At 38.7% G+C, this 13,073-nt stretch overlaps 1 protein-coding gene across 1 annotated transcript in view; it reads right to left on the reverse strand.

The window, feature by feature from the left end:
* The window catches only part of ttll11 (tubulin tyrosine ligase-like family, member 11), a 35,170-nt gene that overhangs the window by 10,177 nt on the left and 11,920 nt on the right, over nt 1-13,073 (reverse strand). Inside the window, exons 4-6 of the mRNA XM_036579926.1 lie at nt 7,818-8,393; nt 6,874-6,969; nt 5,920-6,032 (exon numbers count right to left, since the gene is read on the reverse strand). Coding sequence (XP_036435819.1) covers nt 5,920-6,032; nt 6,874-6,969; nt 7,818-8,393 — 785 coding nt within the window. The remainder of the gene's footprint in view (nt 1-5,919; nt 6,033-6,873; nt 6,970-7,817; nt 8,394-13,073) is intronic.

Genomic DNA, 13,073 nt, shown 5'->3' on the forward strand with positions numbered 1-13,073 from the left:
AGCCGAACAAGTTAAACAGGGATTAGAAAATTTAAAATAAAATTTAATCAACTAAACAAATCAAAAACAGCAAGACAAAATGAACAAAGATTAAGAAAGAAATTAAAATAAATAAAAGCTCAAATGAGGTGGTTAGAAATAAGAAGCTTAAAATGGTCGAGCGACACCAGTGAGCAGAGCTTTGGAGTTTCCTGTAGTGTACTCCTGTTCGCTGGTGTGCTACAGCTAAAAGCAGATTTTCTCAATTCAGTGAAAACTCTAGGAAGCTGACAGGTGATCTAGTCACTAGAGGGGGTCTGAAAAATACCATTATTTACAGAGGAGCATAGATGTGATGATGTACGATAGTTCTAGATCAAACATGAACATTTGAAGCTTGTGAAAATCCTGCATTGTATTTGATGCTTGTAACACACATAATAACATTGGCTGGAACAAAACTATATTAGTTTAATCTGGCTAGTGCTGAAGTATTGAAAAAGCTGAGCTGAACTCATATTGTGACAGTTTATGACTCTGTACATAATGCAAACAATCTATTTTCTGTGGCATAAGGAGTTGCCAGTATTAAAGCACTTTTGATACAATGTTCAGGGCTTGTTTTCTTTACTTTTTTTGTTCACAGAACTGTAGTATAAAGATAACACACTCCCTCTCATGTTTTATTTGTTTGATTATCAACGACCCACTACAACTGACACGCATTTCCAGTGTATGCAATATGTGCATACACACGACATTCAGGCATACACTTTCTTGCCTTCAACTAACTTTGGGAGTGTTTACTGAATTCTTGTTGATGCTCATCTTCTTTTTCCTTAAATCAAATGGGAATTGTGGTGGCAATGTTTTTCTGGAGGCTGGAGTCAATTTTACTGCTTCATTTATTTTAATTTAATAGATCATTTGAGACAAGAGCACAGTCAGAAATACAGATGCCTTGCTCGTGATGGAGTTTGAATTCATAATGCTCACTACTGGTGATTTGCTGCACTGGGAAAAGAAATATTCTTAAACAAGCAGCAAACACACACACACACACACACACAAACACACAGATGCACACACACACACAGATGCACACACTTGATTAATCTGTTTTCGTATTTCCTCTGTGACAACGAAGCTCTATCGTATGGTCCTGGTTTTTAATATCAACTGCTCAGATCAAACGGATAAATTAATAGGTATTAAAGAAAACATGTGTAATGATGCATCTGTTTCAAACAGCCAGCCACACACAGAGGTCTCAGTTACACTTCATCTACTAAGATGACACCATATTTTCCTCAGAAACAGCAGCTCACCCAAACACTTAACTTTTTATTTCCCCAGAGTTCATAAAATCTTTGTGTCTGTGCCTTTGCGGAGGCAGGGGGCGATAAAGCCTGGTACTGTGGAGCTGCTGGAGGAAAAAGCGTGAAACACGAAGGGGGGCAGGGCATTTGCATTTACACACACACACACACACACACACACACACACACACACAGGTTTTCTGCCATGTTAGGACATGAGGTCTTACATATATTACATTTGTATTTATCTTATTTATCTATAATAATATATCTGTAATAACACACACACACACACACACACACAAACACACACACATACACATATATATATATATATATACTATATATATATATACATACATACACACACACACACATCAACATTAAAAAAAAAAAATCAACGTATGATTTGCCGTATCGCCGCAGTCAACGGCAAAGGATGGAAGAAGTGATCTCTAGATGGAACATTCTGATTGACCGCTGTGGTACACTGCCATTACTGCTGAGAGTTTGAATATTTTCCAACACTGCTCCATTAAAAAAACGATCTGGTTCGCCTTTGACTGCCCACCGACAACATATAAAAGCAGTATTAGTGCATCCACTCAAGCTTCCATTCCTTTCAAGACAGTTTTTCAAACAAATCTGCAGGGATGTTTTTCCACACCTCCAAGTTCAGTCTTAGAAGTTGGTTTCATTTTCACCTTCTCACAATCCAAGTAATCCCAAACACATTCAATGATGTTGAGGTCTGGACTCTGGGTGATCAGTCCACTGTTCTGAAAACACCAGCAGCCCCTGTGTTTGATAAGTACATGTTGATCTTATCAGCAGAGTGCCTGGGGTTGTTGTTTTGCTGTAGAATTAGTTTCTTCCCAATTACACACTTTCCTGAGGGTACGGCATGACGTATTAAACTTTGTTTAAACTTATCGGCATTCATGATGCCTTCACTTAAAACCGAAACCAACTCCAGATGTAATATATCTTGAAACTTGCAGTGATCCTCCACCTTGCTTGATGGTTGTAGACATGGTTTGAAGAGTCTTTCATTGCTTCAGCAGTGTACACACTGCCTTCTGTTCCTTCCAAAGATCTCAAATTTGGACTCAACAGTCCATAAAACCTCACTCCACATCTGAAAGTCTAGTTCTGATGTTCTAGCGCACATTTTTTTCTTTTTCTGAGTAGCGGCTTTCTGACAGCTACACATTCTTTCAGACTCATAGTCCTAAGTTGTGGAAGGATTTACTGAAACAATTGTTTTTTTTTTTTCAAATCTAAAGAGAAGGAGCTAAGAGATGTTGCTTGTGTGAATGTTTTTTATAAGAATGCTTCTATTTTTTGCACATTAAAAAATGAATAACTTGTGCATAATGACCATATTAACTGAAAATTCAGTAAACAAAAGGGTGGTCTCTGATTTCACACAGTCCTGTATATATGTAAGTACCTATATGTAATAAGAAATGTTTAATCCTAAGCCTAACTCTAACCATACCTTCAGTAATGAAAAAAATGGCTTTGCTCTTTAAGTTTTTAAAAATGAAACACAGAGCTTTTGTTATGGTTTATTTTGCTCCTGTAGGTTAGCACCATCTTTCTCAGGACATTTTTGTCCTGAAAATGTACAAAAACAAACACAAACACACACACACAGAGCTAACATGACTGAGGACAGGCAAACCGACCACAAGAGTGTGAAATTCCATCAGAGGATTTTCAGAATTGAATTTTTCCATCTAAAAGGCTTAGACTGGAGGCTCAGCAGACCATCACTCCAACCTCACTCAACCATAACGAAGATACACACATGTACATTCTCACAGACACACATATACACACAATCATACCTATACATATACTAGGGCCAGAACAAAATCAAAATTTTACCATTACTGGTACCTGAGATTGGATCCCATATCAAAATGACGCCTTTTTAAATATCATGTTTTCTGCTTAGTCTAAAACAAAATAAATGGAAAAGTAGGGCTATAAAATACATTTTTATTGTTATTAGTATTATTCAGTATTCATATTATCACAATACTGATATTGCAAGAGGACTATAATATGCAAATCAGTCCGCTAGCCAAATGTGTGCTGTAAACATATTGACCAATTACAGTTCCAGACGCATGGTTTTGTGAGTGTTTTGATGAATGACTGAGTTCATCTAATCTAACAAAAGTAAATTATTTTGGTCAAATGGTGTAGACCAATCCACTGGCGTAGGGTATGCACTTGCATGTGTACTAGTGTTTTGAGGGGCCTGTGGATCACCTCTGCTTCTAATGTTGTCAGTGCATAATTGCCTCTGCTTCTTATCAATGCATAATTGACATATTCCAATCCTCGCCTCATTTTCATAGCTCTCCAATCAGTGCTTAGCACCTGTTACTATCTGGCATTACCTTTTAGTGTTTCCTGTGAATATATTTTGAATTTGAAGCTCCATCAGCTGAACACTCATGCACCTTAACCAAAGACACCTATGTCTGCTCAAAAACCAGTCACTTCATTCAACATTTCAGTGAAGTTTGTACCATCTTGACAAGGTGCTTAAACCGTTTATATTGTATGTATTGTATGTACTGTTTGTATTGTATGCCTGTCTGCTATTTGCATGTTGGTAAATGGTTAATGAAATCAGATACGGCTCACCTCTCTCCACAGGACCACAAACGACTACCACAAACAAGATGCTGCGTTGTCATCTGTTGTCAACTGCATGGGTGTCCGCTACTCCTAATGATTGACGCAAATTTGTGTAACAGTGTTTTTCTGATACCTTTTTTTTCTGAGGCGGTTTGGTCCAAGGGCGTTTAGTCCTAAATGTACACTATAGCCCTACCTAGTGTTAATTAATATATATTTCCATGTTGGTTAACTTGAAAACGAAAAAGCAAAGTGGAAAATGAAAAGTAAATCACCAGCAGGTGGAGCCTGTGTTCGTTTCCGTTTGCCTTTTCATTCTGACACTTAAAATGCGCCCATGCCGAAAACTGAATCGCAAACTGTCACTTTGCTGTTCATTTATCCATTTTGCATTTTAATTTTGTCAGATATGCAGCCGCTTGCTATGAAAAAGAAATAAGAACGTAAACATTGCATTTTGATTTTAGTTTTGAAACGTATTCTGCATTTCATGAAGAAAAGGCAAAGCCAAAGTGAAGCTTGGATTTTCTTTGCTCTATTAGCTTTTCCATTTTAAGTATGGCCATGAAATACAAGAATAATAACTAAAATGAAATGATAAATGCTGTTTTAAATTTATTTTTATTTTTGTCACCAATGGCTCGTGCTTATGTGAAAAATTTAACTGCTAATGTAAGTATTTCATTTCATTTTCAATTTTGGCAGGATATTTGTGCAGATGTTTAGAAAAAGAAATGGCAAAAAGAGGTTTGCATTTACATTTTATTGTTTTAATTATAATATCATTTTTGGCCAGATTTGCCTCCCATACTTCTGTACAGCTGTAAGTAAAGTACGGTTTATTGTTTGATACTCCTCAGCTGTCTCTTTCAGTAACAGTCTCTGTAGCACATTCACAGCAGGAATCACATTCAAGGCTCCAAGCATCTGAGGAGCCCACGTTTCGAGTTTTTATTTTTTATTTTTTTTTCAATTTTTTCTCCCCAATTTAGTCGTCTCCAATTCCACCCGCTAGTTAGGACTCCCCCAATCACACACGACGCTATCAACGCTAGGAGGGCGAGGCTAACACAGGCTTCCTCCGAGACCTGTGAAACCAGCCACTGCATCTTTTCAAGCTGCCGCTCACGCAACGTCACTGGACAGCTGAACGCGCTCGGAGGAAAGCGCCAACCGCCAGATCTGTTACGTCAGCTAACAGACGCCTGCGCTGACTAGCATCGCGCTGAGTGAGTGATGGGGGGATAAAGGCAGCCATCCCACCCACCCAGAGAGAGCGAGGCCAATTGTGCTCTCTCGGACTCCCAGCTACGGATGGCTGTAGAATCACCAGGGATCGAACTCGCAATCTCCTGATGATAGGGCCAATGCTTAGACGGTTGCGCCACTCGTGAGCGTCACATTTCGAGTTTTACGTGTTGTTTGGTTGGTGGACCTGTAGCTGAATGTCCACTAAAGCCAGACATGTACAATTTTATAAATCTTGTTCTTTGGTGAGTCGCACTGCAAATTTGAAAAGACCGTCATGTAGGGACAAAGCCTACAATTTATTTACTCACACTGTGGGAAAAACTCTCCATCGATGCTATGTGAAACCAAAGTCTTTATAGGAAAGTCTGTTCACTCGGTAGCCATCTTTGCAACACTGCTGAGCATTTATTTCCAGACATACAAGACCAGACTCCCATCTCTTTGGGAGAGACCAAAATACTCAAACCCGAAGGTCAAATTACTGATTAGAGCCACAAATAAATATCATTTGTGATCATTGTGCGTTTTTTTGACCAAAGTATCAAACATAGTCACTGAATTTTTGTGATGTTTCAGAGCTGATCTGATTCCATCACCCACCCACATTTGTTGCACTGATATGACACCGAGGATATAAATACACAGTAGTGTGTGTGTGTGTGTGTGTGTGTGTGGGGAAAAGTGAGAGGAAGAGTGTGAAAGGCAGACTCACATGTGAGGTTTCCTTTGGACAGGATCCATGAGACGCAGTGTATCTCTAATAACTCCTACTTTGACCTCCTCGTCGACTGGGCTGGGGACATACTCAAACACTCCAGGTGACACCTGCAACACAGCAGCATAATACCAACAGTCAATAACTCAGCATTATTATTTTGTGAAATTCTGTATAATCCTACATACACCCTAAAATTCCAACATGACTGCAATTTGTAATTTCATATATATTACAATAGTGATAGGTTAGGTGTAGGTTAGACCTGTGCTACCAACAGTTTTTTCTTTGCTATTTCCACAAAGCACCTAAACACAGCAATAATAATGATAACACGAATAAGAAGAACAAGAAGAATATTAATAATAAAAACAACAATAACAGTATTCAGATAACTGTGGAACACAATTTTGGTAAACAGTTAAACTGGGACTTCAGGAAGAGGACGGCCCCTAACTCTAGTAAGAAGAACAAACTTTACTGTACAGGGCAGAGGCGTCTGTAGCCGCTTAGCTTCAGGAATGTCTGCCTGATGCATTTTGTCCAAGAATGTTTTATCTAAGGTCAAATTGTATGACAGCTGAGACATGGCAATGCTTTCTCTAAGACCTGAAGTTGTTTTGTCTGATTTCTGAAACCTGACGCTGTGATCTAAAGTGTTCTAAATGTTCTAATATGCCATAAGTGTCTTTTTGTACAAGCTTGATATCTGTGGCCCTCCAGACGTCCCCCCGAGTGCGTTCAACCAGCACAATTTAACAGCTTAAAAGCAAAGTTAAGTTAATGTTTGGAAATTCCATTTAATCAATCAATAAGGAAATTGAGTTTTTACCATTGCTGGGAACTGTTACCATGATAGCTTAGTTAATCATTACTAGGCAGAGGCCTAGTGCAGGTCTTTTTTTGGAAACATTTGTCAAATTTATGTATTTATTTGATGGCTGTACTTACCTCCTGTTCATGTTCAATCCTCATGCTGGGATTGGCATTTACCTCCAGCAGAACAGGCTTCAAGTTTTTCATCAGCAGGATATCAAAGCCCAATATCTACAAAACATTATATGGTATTACTATACAATTTATTTTCTTTTTTAAACTTCTGGCTATTTAGCATAACTATTTAACATAACTATAACTTGTTTAGAATCTGTCCTTACAGAATAAAAGTCAAAATTAAAAAGCAAATATTTAACAAACAAACAAATTTTTTAATACCGTATAATTAATTATTTTCATTCATGAAAACAACACCTGAAATTGTTCAAACTTGCTGAAAGAACACTGACATGGCAACAGATGGGAAACATTGCTTTTACATTGCTGTTTATGTTAAATTTTAAGATGCTTGCATGTGCTTTATTACTCAAGTACTTTATTATCCAAGTACATTACTTGGATAAAACTTGAAAACTGCCCTTATCGAAATACTGTTTACAAATCTTTTTCACTGTTTGAAAGTCAATACATTTTCTTCTGCACTGGATTTCTCTGACGGTTTATATAAGTAGCCAAAAATCTAAATTTTGATCTTAATTTTACACCCATAAAAGAATCACTAAATGTTGTGGAATTAAAGAAATGAGAGAGCTGATGCGGAGCAGAGAAGGTTTCTGCCAATGTCAGGGCAGATGAATACACTAAAGAGCCACAGTGGAAATTAGATCTGTGTTGGTATTGGGCCACTGTGCCAAAAGACACTGGAGAAGATTGATTAAATGGATCCAGATGACATGCTATGTTGCATCTGGCCAAAATCTGGGCAAGGTACTTTCTGCTTTCTGGTGTATGTCCATGAGAAATTATTCTTGGGTCTTTTGCAAGCATTAGTTTTTTGCATGAGCAGACAAGTAAATTTAAGAGGCTTACAAGTTTGCAGTAATCACAGCACAAAATACCTGGAAACAAGTAGGTCCTGGTTTGCCCGGTGGTATGTCGGCTTGATAGTAGACCTTCAATTCAGGAACAAGTGCAATAACTGTCTTGATAACCAATGCAATGATGTCTGACCAAACCTTTTTAATGTCCACTCCTTTAGAGGCCAGGCGATAAAGAACACTAGAAAATGTGCGCTTGCTGCCCGTGTTACAGCTGTCCGAATGGACAAAGTTCCCACTATGTATGTTCAAGGAATAGTTTGTTAGGTGCATGAAGACATGATTGAGGTTCTTCTGGCAAGGTTCCTGGTAGGGTTCTGTGCAAAACCTGGATAGGCCCTCTTTAGCAATGTAGATTTCTAAAGGTTCCAAAGAACGGACCAAAACATACAAGCGAATGTCAAACTTGAGCTTGTCAATGAGCAGAGGCTTTTGAATGTATTCTTGAACTACTGCCTGCTTGACCGGAGAACCTGAAATGACTCGTAGGTCAGCAGGGTCCCGTATGAGGTAGATACCGTCGCCTTGGGAGCCACTGTCAGGTTTGACGATGAAAGTGGGTTTCAGAGTGGAGTCGTTATCCTTCAAGAGACGAATCTGTGAATTAAGACAGAAAGAAAGCTGTGAAGGCATCCTGGAAATGAAAACTGTTTCAGCACTACTTACGTGACAACTACATGACAATCCTAACAGAAATATGACAAAGATAAAAGATCAAGTGTCTGTACTCAAGCCAGAACATCAAAATGAATGCATTGTTTTACCATTTTATTCTTGAGGAGCGATGGATCTTTTGCAGACATCAAAATGTTAAAATTAAAATTAAAATTACATAAAAAGAGACATGCAATCATGATTGGCAATAATTTATCACTACATCTAATGAAGTGACTGACTGAAATACATGATATGTCTGAAGAAGTAAAGCTCCACTGAAGTGAAGCTTGGGGCACTTTGGTAGCCCTATGGTCCAGTTGAGATGCCACCCTGGGCCATGTGCCATGTCTCACCCCCATGCCAGGTTCCCCCGGTGCCCAACTTTTGTTTTAAAAAAAAAGTGTCTTGACAATGAAACACCAGGTCCAGTGGCAACATCTTTTTAGAACACCTAGCTCAATCTTCTGAGCTCATGTCAGACCCACAGGTCCTCGTGACATTTTCACAGGGCTACAGATTACAGTTTCACTCCCAGCCCCCAATGCATACGAGTCTGAGGGTCACAGTTATTACAGACCTGGTTAAGGCCAAGGCTCTTGGCAAGGAAGTTTGTTCCCTCCTCGACAGAGCGCCATCAAAAAAAGAGGACCCTGCTGTTAAGTTCAAAGGGTTCTATTCAATTTATTTTTTGGCTTCCGAGAAAGATGCTGCAGATTTTTCCTCTCCTAAGAAAGATTCTGGGGCAGATTCTGCACTATACTAAGTCTTTGTATGCTCAGCTTGTTAATAAAGCACCAGTCATTTCATATAACATACATACCAGACACTCTTCATACTAAGACAAGTGGCTTAGGCCCATAGATCTCAAGGATGCTTACTTTTATGTGTCCAGTTATTTGCACATCCCCAACCACAGGAAGCTTTTTGGCTGAATTTTAAGATTTTGAATTCAAAATACTGCCCTTTGACATATCGCCCCTGAGGATGTTCACCAGGTTGGTTTCCACTTTTGCTGTCCATTCTAGGCAGATCACAGTTGACCACAGTGGTGGCTGAATAGTTCCAGCATCATGCTATAGCCCAATTAAACATTTCACCACAAGGTGATAGCTTCAAACTATTACGAACATTCCTCTGGTTCCTCTCACTGATGAGAAGGATACTCAACACTGTACTCATCTAAAGCTTTTTTAAAAGATTTTCTAGTTTTATAGTAATAAAAAAGTATACTTGTAGATGTGCCAGAATTACGCCACTAAGACTTCTTAAAGGTCCCAGACTGTGCATGGACACAACCTTTTAAAAAGTCAAGCAAAATCAAACATCAGCCATCGCCAGTTAATTGTATTTTCACAGGCTAATGTCTAAATGGAGGCTCATTAAGTAAAGGGACACTTCAGAATAATAAAAACAATCTTCTCAGTGACTCTTTAATATCTTTTCTTGATGATTCAAGAATAAGGGATGTTCATTTAGTCCCTGCACAGATTTATTTCAGTTTATACTTCACTTAATTAAGAAGAGAGAAACTTTTAGTGTTCATATCATAATAGCTCACTGTAAATAAAATACATGAAGAACATAGTGAGTTGTAAGTTTGAATAAGAAAATCGCTCCGGTCTTTTTCTGCCACATCAAACAGAGAACCAACTGTTCGCTTACCAAGTGTTGAATTGAATGAACAGATTACCCCACTGTGCTAGGCTGCAGCATTCCAGATGTGGTGTTGAGTACATTACTGATTTTGGCCTAAAACAATTGTTTTATACACTCAAAGCAGAGACATACATTCAGTGCACCATAAGGCAAAACAGTCTCCAATAAAAACATACTGTTAACACCATTTACCACTATTTTGCCACTAATAACACTATTTTGCTTATATGCCAGACCTTGACATATATCATTGTTACGTGTTATACTGGGTGATTTAAAAAGATTCATCCGATTTCAAAACAATTTATTTCACTTGTAAATCATTACAGAACAATGTAGTAAATTGTAAATGGTTTAAGTGAGCATAAAATTTATTATGTAATTTTACAAGTGCTCAATATGACTTTCTGCAGCTGTATGGACAACATCAACATAGTCAAATTCATCCCATACTCGATTGAGCATGTTGGGTGTCACTGTACTCACAGCTCTTTCAATGTGATTTCGGAGATCATCCAGTGTTGTTGGAAGTGGTGGCACATAAACAGAATCCTTAACGTACCCCCACAAAAAAAGTCACACGGCGTGAGATCTGGTGATCTTGGGGGGCAGAAGTGGAGAACACAAAACGCTTTCTGCTCAGGGGTTGCCACCTCCTTGCAGACTGAAGGGAGCCATCTTCCGGTGACAGTCAGAAACCCTTTGACCCCCTCTTTCAATTGGTATGTGATTGGTTCCTAGGTGCCTCACGGTTGTAAAAATATGGTGCTTTGAAATCAGATGAATCTTTTTGAATAACCCTGTATTTGACATGATCTATGCAAAGAAGAAGAATTCAAGGATCAAACAGGTGAAGGCCAACATCTTGCTGCATCAACACAGCACAGCATAAGAACAGTGCGTTATGGAAAGTTTACCCAGTCTAAAAATGTTTGGACTGTTGTCCAAAAGCATTACTTGACCAATACATTTTCTGAGGCTCAGTTTATGTTCAGGCTCAAAATATGATGCTGTGCAATAAGAGGTCTAGCATACCCCAGTGGCTACACTTGGTAAATGCTATTTAGCTTCTTAGCACTACAGCAGTGGTAGTACCCAGTCAAGATGGCTTGGTCATCCAATTAGTTATGTCCTTATCTAGGTCTAAGTAAGTATGAATGACAAGATATCCTTGGAGTTTTGCATCACTATGCAATGCTATTCAAATTTCAGAATGGCCTGGCATAGTGGACTACTTTGGATTCTCCTTCAAGGGAGTTAAGGAGCAACCATGCATCCTAATTAGTGCAAATCAATGCCCTGTCATTGCCATCCTAAGACCATATATTTAATCTTCAGGAATAAATCCAGTAAATGCAGTAGCATGGACTCTCTCCACGCAAACCCCAGCAAATAACCTTCAGTAGAACTCTGCTGCCCTCTACAGCATTTGTGATCAAACATGTATTTGGGACACAAACAGTGACAAGACTTAAATTTTTATCAACAATAGTCACCCACATAAGAACAGTTCAAGCTAAACAACTAACTGGACAAGGGAGAAATTTAATCAGTCCAACAGTTTAAGATTACAAACTCCAAGATTAAGAACCTCTTCTAAACTAATAAACTACTAAAGCGCTGTCTGTTGCATGTAGAAGGGGCTTAGGAATCAGGTAAATCCCATATCTTCTAGATCTTGTAACACACTTGTCATTCACAATTAGTGGATGCTGGTAGTTAAACTGCTTAGCCTGGTTTTACGGTGATTCTGTCTTTGCCAATTACTAACACACAAACTGCCACTCAGCCAGACCACAGAAATAGCCTCTGGGTGTGTGAGAGTGACAGAAGAACCAACAGAACGAGAGATTTGCTTTGAGCATGCATGCCAAGTACAAGGAGTAGGTTCAGTTAAAGGAGTGCTAAGAAACACCTACGTGTTTTGCTTGGCATATGACTGATGATCATGAATAAGGTTTAATGGCTTGGGCACAACATACAGTAGAAAACAAGTGGCATGTTTGATCTAACTAAACAGGGAGAGCTGTCTTCAGTTCTGTGGAACACGATGGAACACATGAATTGAATGAATAGAATCATGTTTTTGAATGGGGAAATTACCGAACTGCCTGGGCTGCGGCACCATAAATCTGTGGCCAGGTACTGCAGATCCAAAGAATTGTTTCAAAGTTTCTGTGTAATTAAATCACTAAGAGTGGTTTGAAATGCTCAGTTTTAGAGAACCCTGTTGAGTTATGGTGATTATTAGAACCAGACATCTGAAACATTCAATACCTCTTAAAACTCCCACACAGAAAGCCATAACTAGAAATGGTTATAAATACGCTGCCTAATGCCTGAGACATTGTTCTACAATAGTTTTGAGATATGACTGGCCTAAAACATTGTAAGGCATAACAGCCTCCAAAGCACTATTTTACCGCTATAAACACAAAACTCGAAGACACGTGTAGATTCACTGGTGGTTCTGGATAGTAAACAAAATTGCTATATTTGTGTTACAGACATTATGACCCCTGCTTCCTGCCACCACCACTGTAAAGAATTCTGAGTCAGTACACCATTTTAAATCAAACCACTCTGAATGGCTTTGTTTATGGGCGAGCGATTTAATTCCAAAAAAATAAAAAATAATAATAATAATCAGGGGAATTCCGCTTTAAAATATACACCAAGTTGCCAGTTTATTACCTTGTATCTACACTTATCTGCCAGTTTTGCAGACTACTACAGTTCATCTGTTGCTGCACATTTTGCCACCCACCTTCTACTGCGTCCATCAGTGGAACAGAACCACCACAGGACCACGTCTGAGCAGAAATTATTTGCTAGTGGACCATTCTCAGCACAGCAGACAGACAACTTTGTTAGATATACCTGCCTTGCTGGTACGCCTATCACAAACATGAAATTTCAGCTAAAGATTAAACACCATACAAAATAACTGCAGTTCACTTTTTT

Source organism: Colossoma macropomum, unplaced genomic scaffold (genome assembly GCF_904425465.1).
Source record: "Colossoma macropomum unplaced genomic scaffold, Colossoma_macropomum, whole genome shotgun sequence".
Lineage (NCBI taxonomy): Eukaryota > Metazoa > Chordata > Actinopteri > Characiformes > Serrasalmidae > Colossoma > Colossoma macropomum.